Raw genomic sequence first — 19,228 nt, 5'->3', positions numbered from 1 at the left:
TGACAAAATAGGTTTTGTAATAACTCTCAGTGTAGTTTATAAAGCTGGCAGTTTCCAGTGATAAATTTATCTTAAATATTTGTCTTTAATATTCAGCTGAAGGAAAATGTAATGCTTATGAAGCTGTTCATGAAATGGAACGGAAGTTTTAAATTACAGTCAGTGGAATTGGAAGTTTCAGATTTTATATGACTCAAGGGTTTTATTGTGCTTTGTTTAGTTCTAAGCTACACAAAAGGCTCTAAAATACAACTCATTTTCTAATTCTTGTTCATCTTTATTGTTTCTGAGTTATCAAGCACACTGGATGGAGATACATAGCAGTTGTATAAAAAACTTGCTATATTAAATGTATTCCTGATTTTTGTAAATTCCCAAGTAGATTTCCCTCCTCGCTACAGTTCTGCAACAAGCACCTGTGAACCAAAATATGTAGTGTTGGTTCGATGTCTTTATATACTCTTTCTTTGTAGGTTTAAAAGAAGTGGAATTGGCTAAAATGTATAAATTCTTTGTTGTCACAGGGAACAAACCAACAAATTAAAGCACATGAAGCCAGCTCAGCAGTGCAGCATGTTAACTTATTGAAAGAGTGGAGCAATGCTCTAGAAAATAAGGTATATCTTCTACTCACTTCTAATTTTCATTGACTTCTTTAAATCATACACAAGTACTGGAAGAAGCGCTTTTTTTCTGTTTTACAGCTGTTCAACATTACAGCTAAAGCACTAGTAGGCTTCAAAAGCTACCAAGCCATTTAGCATATTTTTGTACCTTTGTTATATAATAAAATGCTGTGAGGAACTTGGCTTCGCAACTCCATGGACAATTTTCCTCATTGATAACTTAATTAAAACACTTCCTTCCTTCAGATAAATAAACAGTCCAGTGTTATATTTCCTCTCTGAGCTGCCTTCTTACAGAACAGAGAGTTCAGAAAGCCATGGCAGCACTATGAGCTGTATCTTTGCTACCTCATCATTTTTCCTGACATAACTTCAGAAGTGTGTAATAAACTGGTTATTTACTTTATTTATTTTTGTTCTTGCTCTCCAAACTTAAAGACCTGCACAGGTTAAGTAAACTAAATATATTGTAACTCATGGGCATGATGATGTCTGCTTTAGTGCTAGACCAGCATGAAGTTCATGTTGCAGTGTTTCCTTGGGACTCCAGTTTTTAAATTGTTTGGGATTTGGGAGATGCTGGGAGTTGTATCAGCTATGATCTTGTGAATAAGCTTGAATGACTTAACCACATGTTCTGCGAATAAAATTCAAGCCTTTGATTTAAAAAATGCAAAATTTCAGAGCAAATTGCTGTTTTCTTAAATTCTTTTGAAAAAGTCTTACATAGACATCAAACTAATGTTTCTGTAATTTTAGGGGAAAGAAGATCCCAGAATTACCAAAGTATTCTACAAATGCAGGCACAAGAGTGAGGAGCCCCCTTCAGACTTTTCTCAATTGAGTTCACAAGTAGCAATTCCAGTGTAAGCTCAGTGGCACTTAGGATATGATTTCTGTCATCTCAGAGCAGATCACAAGCAAACTCTGTCTAGAAAGCACATTCCCTTCTTGGCCTACAGAGATCTTTTCTGCCTGGGTCTCCAGCAAGATCATGCAGTTGCAGGAATTCTAGTTTTAAAGCAGACATTAACTGGAACAGTGTAATGTTTTTTGCCTTCTGCATGGTCGTTCCTGAACTGTTTGGTTTTCACCTTGAAGCCTCTTAAGGAAGCCATTGAACCTGGCAGAGTTCTAATACAGATTTTTTTAGATACAATTTTTCTTCGTGTATAGGTAGGTCTTAGTTTGAGGATCCAGAAGATTACTGAAGTTTGCTTTTGCATCTGAAACTTTGTCAGTGTAGGAACTTTACATTTTTCAGTTTTGAGAGATACAGATTCATATCCTTAGTTCGTTTTTCATTAGTCTGATGAAAATTATACAATTTATTTCACATCATAGGAAAAAACCCACTTTCCCTGTGACTTGCAGAATAGATCATGTTCTGCTTTTCTCAATGTCCTGAGAGGTGCTTTGTCATTTAAAAAATGCCCAGTGGTTCTATGTTTGCCTCTTACAGACATTAGAGATGATACACTTCACTACTGTTTTATGCTCAACTTTTGTTTCAACTTTCATTTAAGACAAAACTGCTTATCATCATATGTCCATTTTTTTTTCTTTTTACTTCCTGCTTTATAGACTTCTTCCTATTCATAATAAAGAGTTGAATCACTGGAAATCCCAAGCCAGTGCCAAGTTACCAGAATAGCTAACCACATGTCATATGTCAGTGACTTTATTTTAGGGAAGGGTAACAAAATGATTTGTAACTTCATTGCTGTGCTCTTCTTTGAGGAAAAAATTAATCAACGCACTGAAGAACAACAGTGCCAAGTCAAATTGGCTGGTGGTTATCTCAGAAATCTTAGCCCTGCTGAAGCCAGTGGAAGTCTTCTTAGTTTGTATAGGGTCAAGATTTCATTTGGGGTTGTCTCTGTGGAGGGGTTCTCTCCTCCCAGTGACCACATTCTTTAACAGTGCACGTGGAGTAGGCAAACTGGAAGTCTTCAGAGCTGCAAAGCTTGTGCTAAGTTAGGAGTTTGGTATTGAATGGTGCTGCTGACAAAGAGTAGTAAGAGAAGGTCAGATGTAAAATCTTGAATCAAAACTTGGTGGGGGGAATTAAAATTCAGTGCTTTTTTCCCCTCTGTGATGGCATAGAATTGCAGACTGAACTCCCACAGTTTTGTAATGTTGGAAATAATTAGTTGAAAGTAATTTTGTGGCTTCATCACATTCTTACAGAAAACTGGTATAAACTGTTTTGTTTTTTTTTTTTATATGAGATTTAAGTATGGAACCTGTTTGAATACAGTTTCTTGTGGCATATGGTTTTTTCCATTCTTCTTTAGTAAGCAACAATAAGCAACAGCTTAATTTGCAAAATTGCTGAATAAGAGCATGCTTTTTCCTAGGAATATTTCAAATATGCCAGCTAAGTAAAGGAAGCTGATGCAATTTGTAATTAGATGCTGTGTTTACTTCACCCTTTTTTAAACTGAAGTTCCAAAGACTTATGTTGAAACAATAGTTAGGAAACTATTTAGTGTTAAATTTTTTTTTATTCACAAATCACAGCCAAACTACAATTGCTGACTTAGCAATGACAGTTCTGTCTGATTAAGGACTGCAGGACATAATTCTACTTTTCTTGTATTCTGTCAAGCTGCGTGGAAAAATCTCAGTACAAAACAGGCCCACATTTTATAACTTGTACACAAAATGGAAGTGCAATGTTCAGTGACCCAGCCCATAACTGCCTTGTGATTGGGAGGCCTGGGGAGGAAACAGTGAGAAAAGGGAAATGTAAAGATCACAATTAACTAAAGAACTCTTGATTCATTATGGAAATGGACGATGCAAAAAAATGAAGCATCCACCCAGCAGATCTTAAATATCTGGGAGTCAGAGGTACTGGTTTAAATTTAAATTTTTTCTGATACCTAGGCATTCCTTCAGTCTCAGTATTGCTTCTCTCTCTGCACTGACAAACTTAGCTTAGTCTCATTTCTGTTGAGTTTCTTTTGCCAGTTTTTCCATGTATAAAGTGCAGAACCAACCTGTGCGTGTATGTGCACATGTACTGCATTGCACTATATTGAAAAGTAGACACCCACACATATATTATGGTATCTCTCTATTTTTGGGCCCCACCTAAAGAACTTGCTGAGTGCCTGTGGACTTTGACAGTCCTTTGTCTAGTTTAGGTTCAGAGATTTGAGATGAATTACCTTTTCAAACAGGCTGGGTTCTGCTAGGAATGCAGTGACACATAAGGGATTTGGTGATGGTGTCAGATTAGAGGCCAGTTAGGGGGATGGAATTCTGCAGTGGCACCCACATCAGAGGTGAAGATAGCTTAACCTCAAACTAGCAGCTGTAATAGAGGCCAGGAGTAGATTTTTTTTTTTGAGACCATGAAACATCCAAGTAATTGGTCTTGATGTGAAACATTCATCAAGACTTTTTGGGTCTGAAACGGTGCTGTGTCATATCCATTTGAAGATCTATCTGTGGAATAGTCAGGGCATGTCCAAACATCATCTTGTGCCAAGTGTTTGTTTTCTGCATTTTTGCTGCTGAATGATCTTGCCTGGGGGAAAACTGCATTTCTCAAAAAAGCAATGCACCACCACCAAGCAGCCCCCTTCTCCAAACCACATTAATGAACAAGCACTAAGCAGTATGACAGAAAATATTTACTGTATTACTTTCATCCCCAAGGAGATATATAATATGATATTCTTTTAACAATGCTCATGTTTTAAAAACAGAATGAGTCACTAATGAATAAATCCATAAAATATCAGTACAGAGAGAGAATGTAATCCACAGCCTGTAGTTCTTTGGTCTTTTCTACTAGTAGGCACCATTGGATTGTCCTTCAAATGCATGGATCCCTTCTATATTCATTCATTTCAAGAGTTTTCATTGCCATCACATTCTTTTAAGCCAAGTCAGTCCCATGCAGATATTTTTTCTTAAATTTGCTATATGTGAGGACAGATTGGAGTAGGTGAAGAAGATTAGTGTTCCCTGATCCAGCCAGCTCAGCTTGTCTCTGGTGTCCCTTCTGTGCAGGGCTCGAGTTCTTAACACCAATTCAGAGTGAATCAAGTTGTTTCTTCCAAACTCCAAGCAACTCCCAAGTCAGTTGGTGGAAACCAGGAAACCAAGCCATGAAACAACAAGTGCATAAAGAAAATGTTACATTTAGACACAAATTCTTTGCTGGTTTCGTGTCCCATCTGCACTTTCTTAAGCCAAAGTTGTACCAATGTCATACATTGGAAGTGCAAAAATAGCTATCAGAAGGTTGGGTTTTATTTATTTATTTGCAATACATGGAGAGAGATTTTATTAGGATCTTATCCCTTTCATGTGTTTAAGATAGTTTTAAAATAACATAGCTATTTTAGTATTTTGATAAACTTTGGCAGGAGTAATTGTAGAATTTTTTCCAGGTGGCCTTGCTCCAGAATGAAAGTTTGGAAAAGAACAAGAGTATACAAACTTTACATAATCAGATTTGTAGCTTTGAAATAGAAATTGAAAGACAGAAGGAAATGCTGCGGAATAATGAATCTAAAATACTTCATTTACAGGTAAGAAATACAGACTCTCCCCATTAAAGCAGAAATGGCAGTAGCTTCTGTTCTGTGCCTTTACACTTGTGAAGTGAGGTGGTATAATAAAAAGTGGGGGGAGATATTTTACATTATTAGAGAGCCATTCTGATTTTTTTTTTTCTGGTTTGTTGTGTAAACCACTGCAATTGCCTAGCCTATGTTAAAACAAAACAAAACAAAAAAAGCTTCAAAAGGGAAAAGATTGAAAACAAAATAGAAATCTTATATGAAGAATAATCTTTTTTTTACTTAAACTGCTTAAGGAAGTCCCACTGAAGGACAAGATTAGCACCTTAAAATTGTTGAATATTACATATATTCCTTTTCTACTTGCTGATATTAAAAAAAAATACAAATCATGAGTGAGAACAGTCTGGTGTGGATTTAATTCAAATATAGCATAATGCATTTGAATACACTTTTTTAAAATCCAGATTACTGTTGTCTTTCTGAGGAAAATTTATCTAGTTATTCCTTTGCTGATAGGTCTGAGTTTCCTGTTCTATGTTTTGAATAACCTGGCCACAAGCCAGCATGAAACTAGAAATCCTCAGGATGCCCTAGCATGGTGGTTAGCCCAAGCTGAAATTCCTTGCTCTGTATTCAAAGCTGACTTGCAATTGGGTGCTGGGAATTTGTATTAGCTTGCATGACACTAACCACAATAAGGGAAACCTCAGGAGGTATTTAGCAAGCAATTGTGGAGGTATCATTTACACATTAATGTAGTATGTCTGCTGCTAGAATATCAGATACTTGTTATAGCATCCACCTTAAAGGAATGGAAATAAAATTCTTTTTCACTTACTATTCACTTCACATTTAAACTGCAAATGTTGATAACTCAAGAAAGATAAAGGTACCCAAACCAGTGTGTGGCTAAAAGGGTTCAAAGGGTGGCACATTGAGGAGCTCAGGGCCTGGAGACCCTTGATGATGGTCTATAAGGAAACCTTCAAGTTTAGCAACTGCAACGTTTTTCCTTATAGCAGTAATTTCTTTCCATGACCTGCCCACTTAGTAACCAGCTCAGCCTGCCTTAGTCATTGTTACTTGTCTGATGATAGTCTGGGATATGGCTGCCTGCCTGCAATATTGCATTCTGACACTGGGGAGCTAATCCTTGTATGTACTGATATTGCTGATTGAATCTACCAGGAGGTAAGTTAATTTGTAAGCCTGAAGTTCTTACACATGCTGTCTCAATGGCCAGCAGTGAGAGTGGAAATGGAGAAATCATGGATCTGAGTTTTTCATTATTGTCTTAAATGACAGATTGCAATATCTTTTTCCTTGAGCTGTAAGTGTTAGCAAAATCAATTTTCAAGTGATTGGTTTAGGAAAAAAGAAAACCCCAAACCACTACAAAGCAGCAAATTCCAACAAGTGGCTTTGTGGTGGTAATAAGTACTGGAGAAAATGTTTTGCTCTTTTTTCTTTTTTTTTTTTGTTTTCCCTCCTGTTCTTTACTTCCTCTTGCCAGCTATTTCAATTTAGTTATTTTAAGCCAAACTGTATTTCAATGCTATTTCAGCCTGTTTCCTTCCACTTAGCTGAATTTCCTGGTTCAGTCTGATTGTTAAGGATATCCTGGAAACATGCCTCAATTTGTTTTTTCCTGGACAACATGATCAGCCTCCTTGTGTTGCCCACCAGGAGTGGAAGGAATTAGTTACCTTTTGTGAGCCATTCTTTCCCTGGGTTGTGTTGAGCAGCTGTGGTTACCTGGGAGCCACAGATACTGCACTAACCAGTTCAGCTCTGAGCAAGGGGTATTTGCTTAGTCCCCCAAGTCCTACAAATGCTCCTGATGTCTAGTACAGCCCCAGTATTGGCTCTCAGGTGACCTTTTTGGCTGGGGAGTGGCAGCAGCATCACTGAGCATCATCTGCACTGTGAGGCATCTGACACAACCAGTGTAAATGCACCAAGGGAGTCTGGGCACGGGCAGGAACCTCAGCCTAGAGATGTTTTGTTTTCAGATGAGTTTTCTATATATTGGTCTCTAAGGAAAGTGTTTTTACCAAGGGTGTGTGATACTTCTTTTGGCTGCTGTCATGTAGAGAGGAACTTTCACATGCAGTGTCCAGTCTTTCATATGGAAATGGAAGCATGTGAGTAATCCCATTGTATCAGGGTGGAGAAGTGAGGTACTGAGGGACAAAAGAAACAGTGCCCTCATGAACATAAAATGATTTGATGAGTAATACCTTCCTTCAGAGGAGAAGGACACGTGATTTCTTTTCCAAGTCAAGCAGTACCTTTTCTAGTCTGTTCTTTAGCTTTTCAGTTTCGTCCTATCAGTTGCAATGGAAAGGTCATTACAGCTCTTCAGTTCCTCATGACATTTTCTGAAATTCTTTTAGTAAGTATAGTGCAAAAATTCTGGAAGTTGGTGGAAATATAAACAAAACCCTATATGAAAATCAACATCAAAACGAACTCACAATGGTTTGCCAAGCACATAACTCGGGATTAATGATCTGCAGAGGTCAGTTGCTAGAATGAAAAGTGCATGCAGAAAATTGATATCTACTTGAAAATTTATGAGTACAGTGTGAGACATCTGTGTGCTTTCTAATGGAATAATTAGAGTGAAAATCTCCACTGCTGCATTAAATTCAGATTTAGTACATCAGCATCTCCCAGCAGGAGGGAGGTTGACTCCCTGTAGGGTAAAAAGATAGAGATCCCACTGCTTTTTAAAAATTAAATAGAAGTCTTATTTCTGATTATTTTGTATCTCTTGAATTCTCATGTCAAGGTGCAGTAGATAAAAATGCTACACATTTGCCAATGTGAAACAGAAGCAGCTAAACCAGAATTGGTTATGCATGTACAAAGGTGGAATGTCCCACAGGTTGATGGAGAGAAGTGGGTCCCTAATAACAGTTTTGGGTAAACTTCTCCCAAAAGAATAGCTTACAGTTGTTCTGCATGTTTAGCACTTCCCCTTTCATATAAAAATGTGATCATTTATTTTGTTTGATGCTCTGTTAGTCCAAAGAGCTGCAAAGCTGTGAGGCACTGTGCAAACCCCAGCCAGGTTACTGTTCTTGCCTTGGAAAGTTCATGTTTGGTATGAGTAAAGGAAAAATATCAGACTTGGGCATATTTTGAGTTACTTTTGCATGTTAACTGTGAGCTAGTGGCCAAATTCTTTGGTTCTGCTCTCATAACATGCAGTCAGGCCATGCTGTGGTATGTTTCCTTATTTATATGGGTAACAGCCCTTCCCTGCTCTACTGTGTGATTACCATCAGCCCAGGTGGGAGGGTGTGACTGGGTTGGTAGGTGGTGTTTCATAAGTCCAGGCAAGCTGCTTGATATATTTACTGGGCCCATACCTCTGGCATTTATGATTCAGTGCACAGCTTTCCTTCACAGAGCCCTAATTCTGGATGTGAGAGATACATAACTTGTTCTAAAACAGGAGCATAGAAATAGTTAATCCTGAAATATGTTAGATTGCTCAGTTGTTTTGAGACAAAAAATAAGACTCTAGAACCTGATGTTGCTAGCTGGCTCATCAAATTGACAACGTTCAATTAATGGTTACAGACTTTCAGTATAACTGAAACCACGTGATTAAAAGCAAATGCCTCAAAGGGCAGAAGGGTTTTCCCCATCAGTGGGGAACACTGAATCCACATGGCCAACCAGAAGGCAAATGCAAAAGAAATTTATTTTCTTGTTTTGTACTCAACTGCCACTTTATTTTTCTGAAGAAATGAAAAATTATTTTTACCTTTGTTGACTCTATATGATGATAGACTATAAAGCTATAAAGTTAGATTTGGAATTTAACTGTAGGTGGTAGCAAAAGTAGTTTCTTCTCTCAGATATTTTTGTTATCATTTGAACTTCACAAATGATTATAGGGTTCTGGCTAAAATTCCTGCTAGTCCAAATTAGCTGTGATAATGTGAAGTGCTGTGTATTTCTTGCATCAGATTTGAGGTAGACTGGGAAATATGTTCTTTATATTTTAATATATTGAGGTGCCTGCAATATCTCTCTTTAAGAGAATACTGGCCTTTCTGTCTATTTCTTTCTTGAGTGTAATATTTAATGCATTTCCAAAACCAGCTGGGGTATTTTTTTTTTGTTTGTTTTCTTAAAAAGACTCAACAGAAAATACTTTCAAAATGCATGGGTTACTGAGTTTAGGAAGTAAGAGTGGGAATTTTAAAGGTACTTAAAAGGACAGAAGTGATCATTTTGCTTACATTCTTGAGGGCTTCTGATATGGTTGTGGGCACATAATAACTTAGGCTTTGATGACTGATTTATGTGAGCTGGGAGCTTGCACATGTGTGTACTCGTGTTCCATGTGTGCAAGAATAATGATGTTTTCCTGGAGGCATAACTTATTTTGCTGTAAACCAATATAAACCTGTGCACATGGACAGCCATTTGATCCACACCACAGGAAGCTGTGCCCATACTTTTTTGCTTAAGTACTGTCACATGAAACCCAACAGGCGTCAGCCCATAATACCAATGTGGAGACATTCAGAAAATTGTTCTTATATTGAAAGGCTTAAAAAAACCCCAAAAATCAAGCTACTTTAGACAAGAGGTACATGCTAACAAGTCCCTTTTTTAAAATAAGGCTATTACTAATTCTGATAGTGCTCTACCTATGCAGCACTAAATATTTTTAAAGTGTTTCATAAATACCTGGGCTATTCCTCTAAAATTTTCAAGGTTTATGTTATTAAAATACTAGACAAAAGCAAAAATTGTTTATATTGGAATTCAGTCTTATTACCAACATACAATCTTTGTTTAATTTGCATAAATGAATGTCTTTGTGTTATTTTAACTCGTATGCTATTATTTTGTAAAGCGAGTGATAGACAGTCAAGCAGAGAAACTCAAAGAACTGGACAAAGAAATCCGTCCCTTCCGACAGAACTGGGAGGAGGCTGACAGCATGAAGAGCAGCGTGGAATCCCTCCAGAACAGAGTGACTGAGCTGGAAAGTGTTGATAAAACTGCAGGGCAAGGAGCTCGGAATACAAGTGAGTGTGAGCACAATGGGCTGCGGTGCTGTTGAGAGGACAACGGTGTCCCTTGAGTGGCACTCCCATTGTGGCTTTTATATGGAAACATCAATAATGCTGATTCTTCCGATTTTTGAGTAGGAGATTGTGTATTTCATTTGTTGATGGTGTGGCATTGCTTCCATGCTTTTTCTTAGGCTTGATTATTGTCTTCTCTTTTGTTTTATTGACTCTTGTCTTGACTGCATTGTTAGCTCATTATAAACAGTTTCTCAATTGATCTTTGATAGCTAATAGCTTTCAGCAACTTCTTTAAATATAGTCTTCTTTAAATATAGTGTATAGTATTGACATTTTTTATTACTCTTCTCCCTTGTGAATGGATCAGAATGGATCCACCTGAAACCACCCATCCTGATTCTGTTGGACAGGTGTATGAGATCCTAAGAAAAGTGAGATCTGCTTAAGAATGAGGTTATTATACTTCTGAATAAAGACTGGAATTCAGCAGGACAGCGTAGATCACATGCAAGTGTTTAAATGTTTGTGACAAGGAACATTTAAATAGACCTATATGAGATAAACCTGCCTCATGAATTCATCTGCTTCTCAGTATTGTGTGTTGACCAATTTTGCCAGTAACAAAACAAGAGTAATATGAAGGGGAAAGGGGACACAGAAGACATAGCCCTCCCTCCAAACTAAATAAATGACCATATAATACAGATCTAAGCTTGAATTCTTTGGTTTTTTAATGAAGAACTTTACATTGTAACAGCAATGTGCTTCTGAGACAAATAGTGTCTAAAAAGAATGTTTTGAGTGATCAGGAACGCTTCTGAATTTCAGAGGGATTACATAGGATGTGTAACTGCTTCCAAGGTCTTACCTGCTAAATAGCAATTTGCAGTTAATGCTACCAAGTCTCCTTTCAAAAAATGGAAGCCTCTAGTTATACTGTTTGGAGACCAGGAAAAATCTGTTAGGTGATTTGAATATTTGACTTTTACTGCATGTACAATTAACACCCACATTTGTAAAAATCCCAACTAACCTAGATGCCAGGCAGCAAATTAGAGCCTGTAGAAATTGTTTCATCAGTGGCCAAATGTGCTTTGGTTCTCGGGGAGGAAAGTATTTTCATGCACAGTAGCAGCACTGGTGGTTGGTTTTAGAGTCTTTAGTAAGCAGCAGGTTTCTCACCCCATCCTTTGTGTTTCTGCCAGGCCTGCTGGAGACCCAGCTGAGCAGGCACGATCAGATGCTGAGCGTTCACGACATCCGGCTGGCTGACATGGACCTGCGCTTCCAGGTGCTGGAAACCGCGAGTTACAACGGCGTGTTGATTTGGAAAATCCGAGACTATAAACGTCGGAAGCAAGAAGCAGTCATGGGGAAGACTCTGTCCCTGTACAGCCAACCCTTTTATACTGGATACTTTGGCTACAAGATGTGTGCCAGGGTTTATCTGAACGGGGATGGCATGGGAAAGGGGACGCACTTGTCTCTGTTTTTTGTCATCATGCGTGGAGAATACGATGCTTTGCTTCCTTGGCCCTTCAAACAGAAAGTGACTCTCATGCTCATGGATCAGGGACCGTCTCGACGCCACTTGGGAGATGCTTTCAAGCCAGATCCGAACAGCAGCAGTTTCAAGAAGCCAACTGGAGAAATGAACATTGCATCTGGCTGCCCAGTCTTTGTGGCTCAAACTGTTCTAGAGAATGGAACGTATATTAAAGATGATACTATTTTTATTAAAGTCATAGTGGATACATCGGATCTACCAGACCCCTGACATACACTGGGGGAGGCGGATTAAACAGAAGGCAACTCCGTTTGGGGGTTTTATATCAGTTTGTCTTCAATCAGAGGTCCTAAAGCTCACAGAACCACCTTGTGGAACAGATGGAAGAGTTTGAAGGCATAACTGCATAGGGTCCAATTGCGAAAGTAGCAACACATTAAGAAATCATACCATGGTATATTTTTTAATAGAACTAGCAACACTTGAGCTCTGACGAATCACTTACCCCTCATCAGGATAGTGATTATGGTCAGAGAGGATTTTTTTTTAACTTATTAATGATCTAGTCAATTGGAGGTGAAAAGACATATACAGTATGTGCTGAATCAATTACTGACTTTTATTTCTTTTAAGCTAGAATACAAGAAAAACCCTTCACATGTGGGCTAGCTGGAAATTGTCAGCATGTTAAAAGAAGATGAAGTAATGTTGCAATTATGATATTCTTTGAAAAACTGAGGTGCAATCTTGTCTGAAATATAGTATATTGTCTTTTTAAGGCCTCATCTGGTCTCTGTTTTAATAATTACTTTGTCAGAAGATCTTGGAAAAGTATCCATGTCTTCTCAAAAGTATCTGAATCAAAATCATATTTTTATTTAAAGTTCTATTGTTACAGAAAACATTTTATTTTAAAACTGTTGATAGACTGATATTTCTTGGAAGAAAAAATAGAAGATATCAAACACTGGTTATCACTTGTGATAGGAAAAAAAAACTATTCAATTCTGTTATTTCTCTTTAGAAATGTAAACCTACAATATATGTCGTAGTTAATGACACTATTTCAAAATTAAGGAAAAATCACTCATGGATGCTGTGCATCATTATCAGATTTATAATTGTTTTCACCCTAAAATAGGGCATTTGTTGAACTTTGGAGTTCTAAACGGAATCCTGTACATTTTTTAAAGTTCTGCCCCATGCTTTCCAATCAAGCTATATATGTTGCACATTATGCTGTCAGCAGTATATAGTATTTTCAGTATTGGGGAGGAGGATTAGTGCTAAAAAAAAGCCTCTATGTTTGTTCTGTACTAGCAGCCATTGCTTCAAGACAAACCAGCAATGTCTTAATATAGTGATGGTGGCTTGCATGCATACATGTGCCTTAGATGTGCTGTGCTGCTTATAAACCATAGCTTTTTATTCAGATTAATTCTGATATCTGAAATGGTAGTTTGATTGGACTTCAGGCATAATGTTTAGCCTTGTCTTCAGAGCCCTTAGGTACCTTGCAATGTACGAAACAGCAGCCAAAGCCCACTCCTTTGGCTCCTGCAGCTTCTATGACTTGGCCATGGTGGAATCCATCCCATTGAGGTGCCAAAACGTTATGCTCAGTGCTCCTATGGAGCTTGGACTGGACAGTCTCCATGGCCGCTGTGAGGGCAGGCGACATTTCTCCTCTAATGCCTGTGGCTGTAAGGTGGCATCACTTGAAACTAATCCATCTGAGAACTCTGGGGCTGTGAATATGGATGCTCGTGGCAGCTTCTCATAGCAGACAAGCATCCTAATGGGGAATGCATGGGCTTCCTTCTTGTAACAGCCTCAACTGTAGTGAAAAGCATTTGCTAGCCCTGAAACATGCTGATTGCAACCTGCTGTGTTCATCTGCTTCTATTTAATAGCCTGTGACAAGCAAGTCCAGAGACACAGCCTGACTGTGGTGCTCTTTAAAATCCTGCTTAAGCAGAGCGGGCTTGCACCACTGTGTTTTCAGCCTTCGTGGGCTTGAAAAAACCTATTGCATCTCAGCCTTTAACATCAGGCTGTATCAGTTTTCTGCTTTTTTGAGGCATAGTCACAATTTTTGTCTAAGGTGCAGTTGAATTCATGCCTTTGTATTTCAGCTTGTCTTTGCTGTTGTCTTTTTTGGCTGTGCCTTCACACACAGTGCCTGCAAGAAGTATTTATGGATATACAATGCATGCTAAGTGGTCTTCATGGGTTTTCCAGGCACCTGCTAGAATACTGCCTGCTGCTGACTGTCCTGACTGTCAGCAGCAACTTGTCTTCCTTTTCTTGCCTTCCATTGTCCGGGTACTGTACTCCCTCTATGGTACATGGCTGTCAACAGGTGCAAGCTCAAATATGGAGGCACGTGCTAGCAGTTAATTTCTAGCACGGAAGGAGGATGTTCTGCACAAGAGATAAATATCTATAGATATACCTGCATCTATATCTCTAGATATCATTGTATGGCACTTGCAGTTTTATGCAGGCTGCATAAGTAAACCCATCACTTACGCTTTAGGGCGAAGGTTCGCTCGACTCGTGTCATTTTAATAATTGTGAATGTAGGCAGCTGAGCTTTTGTGTTTGTGCATCACAGAATTTTACTGAAAACAGGATTCCCAAGTGGAAATGTCCAAAGGACTCTCCTCCCATTGCTAATGCATGTCTTGTAAAATTAAATGAAACCGTTTGGCCATCACAAAACAATTTATATCCTGTTTCAATTTGGGACTTGGAGGAGATTTTGAGTATAAGCAGGGCCCGGCATATTCTGCAGATTTGTGACTACAATTTCCAACTTCTGTGACAGAATTGCGCTTCTAAATCCAAGCTCTTTAAAAGAGGAGGAAAAAAAGCATTTCCAGCCTTGGTGATTGAAAGAGGACTTTGAAACATGTGAATGTGTAAACCAATAGGGAAGTCTTCCTGAGTCTGCACACAGCCTAAACTAGTAGCTTTAAGAGATCTGAATATCTCGTCTTGGTGGGATATTGACTCAGAAACTTCAGAGAGAAGTTTAAATATGAACACTGCTAACTATCTAAATGCCGATCACTGTAGCAGAAACATCAGTCACTGTTGTATTTCACAGATCTCTATGCTGCTTTCCACATCTCCCAAGTGCCAAAAGCACCAGCTGCCAGAATCTTCAGCTTCACTTGGGCAGCTTTTATAATGCAGTAATGTGCTATCGATATAAAAATATTTTTGCATATGTGCTTTTTATCACAGTTAATAAAACAGAGGCCTACTGCACTTATTTTTTAAAACTACATGAAGCTGCCAGAGAATTTCCAGTTTGCCAACCCTGCGTACTGTGAAATCCAGGATCTTGCTACACAAATGTAAACACCGCCTGCTGTGGAATACCTGAAGCCTTGACTGTAACACCCCTTTCTCCACAGAACTCACAGGCCATCTCTGTAGAGTTCTTACTGTGTACATAGAAATCGGTTTCCTCTGCTTTCCAGCAAGGAGTATGTAGCATTTTGTGAAAACAAGGCCACTGTATATTCTCTAAGTTGAAAGGAAAAGATACCTGGTGCTTTACTCAACACTTTTAAGTTATTTAACTGTTTCTCTCATAGCTGAAATGCCCTTTATCCTTTTTCTTTTTGTTCCTGACTGAGATATCCGAAGTTTTCTAGGGACTGTCTGTTTAAAGTGATTCGTGGGACATCACCCTGCCCCCACGTATACTCTTGAATCCTGGCAAACTCCTGGGGGCTGCTACTATTGCAAGGGGGTCCCAGAGTATTTGCATTACTTTGAACAGAGTTTGTTCAGTGGAACCATATTGTCCTCTACTTAGCAGTAATTCTTAGCAGCACACAGCTGAAGTCTCTTGCTGGTGTTCTTTCTTCAAGGTGATGCTACAAGTTATGTACAAACCTCTTCAGTTTCCAGCTTCCTCTAGGGAGATTCCAGTGTGTGACAATCTGGATATTGCCCTTTGTGTACACTCTTCAGCACAGAGTGAGTGCACCTGTTACCTAGAAAGTCTTGAATCCTAAGCAGGATGAAACTATTTGGGTGTTTAAAGACCAACCTGCAATTATGATGCATGACCATGTCTGCATTGTTTCTCTGAGCTAATTAATTGGGGTCTTGTTTCAGTTACTGTCTACACGGTACACCTTCAACTGCTGACTTACAATATGCAATGTTGATTTCAGCCTTGTACTGTAAATGTTGTTCTTCACAAAGAGAATGTGCAATAGGAAAAGGGAATGGTGGGTGGCATAATTTTGATGGAAAAAACACGCTAGATTTTTAAAAACATAAAAAAAAAAGAAATGCAGTTTCTTTCCTTTTCTTGTGGTGTTTTCTACTTGGAAAAGGAAAGATGAAGATATGTGCCTGTTTCTGTGCCTGGTGAATTTCTCAAATGCAAAGGTAATAGAGATTCATGTTAGCTGGGATTTAAATGTTAAACCCATGAATGTTAGGTTGTGGTTGTATCGCTTCTGTTTCCTCAGCTTGCCACAGTTATGGTTTGCTGAGCTGGAGTTTAAAAGCTACCACCTATTTGTATTTGTATTCCATCACCTGGGATAGGCATTTCACCAACAGTGCAGGGTATCTGTTGATATTTTGTTCAGTTTTTAAAGCACTGGTGCTTTTTGGTCCAAGACAGAGAAGCGTGTAGGGAGTGACAAGGACAGTTGCCTGCACTGCAGAAGAGTGAAAAACATGACTGCAGTATTGATGCCTTTGATATGATTTAACTATGCAAATATACAGATAGGTGAGGGGGGAAATTCTTGGGTTGCATACCTAATCTCTTAGATTTTGCTCTGTAAATTACTTGTATGTGTGTTGGTACATACATATACACACAGACATGCATGCACATAAATATGCAAAGTCTTTTCTTTATGTAGAAGTGATGAAACAAAACCCTTTCCTCCAAGTTATACTTGATCACTTGGTGCAAATATAACTTGTTGCTGCTAAAGGAGGATCTTGGCTAAGGGCAAACTTTGATTCATGTCTTTCAAGTTTGAAGACCTGTATGTAGCAAACACTTTGTTTAGCTTTTCTGAAGACTCTGAATTGTAATTTAGGATACATGTTCTTCCTCATGCTCTGATAATTTGGAGATTCCTGTATTTTAAATAACTATAGTGATGGGCAACTTTTTGACTGCAAATAATTTCCTCTAATTTGGAATAGAAAATGATAAAAAGCATCTGGACCTCTTCCCTGGAATTTCTGTCGTGTTCAGTCAATACCTTGATATTCTGGTTGACCTAGAAGTCAAAGCTACTGCAATAAAAATGATCGGTTTGGCAGTTTAATCTGAGTTTTTAATACCATGTACAGTGTATAGCAAGTGCTATTTCTCTTTTTTGGAACAAGGAAATCAAGGATGAGATGTGATTTGCCCAGAGTCACAAAAGGAATCTCCTGGAGCCGGAACTGTATGAGAGGTTCCAGTTCCCTAGTTGTTATCTCTGAATCATGAGGTTTTACTCTTTTAATACATTTGTCCCTTAAAGGAACTGGAAAATAAGTTGACATACCCTGAAGACCCACATCAGGACAGTAAGGGCTAGAATTAAACATACAAGCTGTCGTGATTTGGGGTTGTGCACGCGTGGTGGCCCAGACGTGCGGAGGGAAGGCCAGCACAGCATGTCCGTGTCAGTAACAGCAGCAAACCTGTGTCCTGCTCTGTCTGTTCAGAATTGTCCAACAAAACCAGTCTCGTTTGATGCTCCTCTTAACTAAGGAGGGAGAATACCATTGTACAGTGAAGTGGGTTCATCTTTGTTCTACCAGTCAGTGTCACTGACCATTTCTTCCTTGTGGGGCTTTCTCCCTTTTTCTGTAAACCAAAATCTGGAGGGCTTAATTGTTCTTTCTTGCCTCTTAATCCAGGCCTTTGCAGAGAAGCACCAGATAGGAAGGTTGTGGAAAACTTTGGACTGCTGATTCAGGGACATCCTCTTAAGATTTAGAAGAGTAGAATTATACAATGCATAAGGGATCTGACTATTCCTGTTTCTCTTCTAATATATGGTCAAGACTGCAGCTTCTGTCTTCCATTTCATGATGTCAGCGTAGATATTAGGCTGTGTTTTTTCATTATTTCCCCTCCAAGTTAGGATTAGTTCCTTAGGGTTCAAATAAGTTCTGAATTTCACGAAGAAGCACCTGAACCAAAACCCTGGATTCAAACATCCCAGACTTGATGTGGAATTCAAATCTGGATCCCAACTCTGTGGCTTACTAACCTACCCATTCAGGGAAGGGTTTGTTGTCTCTATGTGGTGTTTGTGTTTTTGGTCCTTTGGAACTAAGCTTTTAATTTGGTTGCCAGTTCTGCAAGGACTTTTTAACTTCTTAGCAATGCCGGTGTTCACACGCTCCATTGCTGGCAGTGCGATGCGTAGTGATAAAATTTGACTCTGTCTAAGGGTTACTGAGATAAACCAGCATTACCATTCGTAAAGGTCATTTTCTTGCATAGTGTTCCGAGCTTTGTATTTGAATCTAGCTCGCACCTGAAAGGACACATCTTCCAACTATGACCTGCATCACTGGCAGAGAGTTGTATAATCTGTACTTGTGGAATGGGAAGGTACAAGCTTCCATCGTTGCTGATGCATCGTGTAATCCACCTGTTTTGTTTTTCTTATCGCTGTTGTTCGGTTAATACTTCTTTTTTTTCAGTTTTCTAGAAAAAAAAAAAAGGGGGAAGTTCAGGATTTTTTCTACAAGGTATAAAACTCCAATGAATTAGTGGTGACTAGAGAGCTGTGAAAAATACCCCATTAGGAGATGATGGGCTAAATGTAGGTCCATTTCTCTTAGACAAGTAGGATAACCTTTTAAGATGCATGGAACAACATAAAAATCGGGAAAACTAAAGCTGACATTTGTTTCCAAGAAATTCTGTGAGAACTATCTATGGAAAAGACATCAGTGATTGAGAATAATGTACAAATTAATGTGTTTGAAACTTGTGTATCCATTTCTTTAATCTCATACTCTTCAGTGAACGGTACACTTGTGTTCAGTTTTATGATCAAAAACAAAGACCAAAGAAGGCCAGCCTCATTTGATTGTGTATATTCTGCCTGTCTTAATTATCAATAGCTGTAAGGATACAGTGCAAGTGATCTGGTAACCAGTGGTTCTCGTCCTTTTCTTATAGGGGGAAAAACAATTTTAAAATGTATAATTTATTGCTCAGCAATAACCATGTTGTTAAAATAATAATAAAAAAAAAGGAATTAGCAACATGTCTTAATTTCCCAATAGCATTATTATATGTTGTATTTCAGTTTACTGTATATTGTGTTTTTGTATTTATTTGTGTTTGGAGGTCTTGCTATGTCTTTTTGTGTTTAAATGCTAATAAACAAGGACAGTGTGTAAGAGTGTAGAATGCTGAACTCTGAAATGCTAAACTGTGTTATTAAAGGAAAAATAAATAAGTAGGAAATAATATTTTTTAAAAAA

At 38.4% G+C, this 19,228-nt stretch overlaps 1 protein-coding gene across 8 annotated transcripts in view; it reads left to right on the top strand.

The window, feature by feature from the left end:
- Positions 1-19,228, top strand: part of TRAF3 (TNF receptor associated factor 3) — a 69,894-nt gene extending 50,666 nt beyond the window's left edge. For 6 of the 8 annotated variants that reach the window (XM_071426406.1, XM_071426405.1, XM_071426404.1 and 3 more), the window contains 4 exons: positions 525-617; positions 5,036-5,176; positions 10,053-10,227; positions 11,436-19,228. In XM_071426406.1, the coding sequence (XP_071282507.1) occupies positions 525-617; positions 5,036-5,176; positions 10,053-10,227; positions 11,436-12,007 (981 nt within the window). In that variant the 3' untranslated portion in view covers positions 12,008-19,228. The remainder of the gene's footprint in view (positions 1-524; positions 618-5,035; positions 5,177-10,052; positions 10,228-11,435) is intronic. The other 2 variants (XM_071426409.1, XM_071426411.1) reach the window with 2 other exon arrangements.

Source organism: Agelaius tricolor, unplaced genomic scaffold (genome assembly GCF_023055355.1).
Source record: "Agelaius tricolor isolate 1412-34295 unplaced genomic scaffold, bAgeTri1.0.p SCAF_5, whole genome shotgun sequence".
Lineage (NCBI taxonomy): Eukaryota > Metazoa > Chordata > Aves > Passeriformes > Icteridae > Agelaius > Agelaius tricolor.
This window is presented reverse-complemented; position numbering and strand designations above follow the sequence as displayed.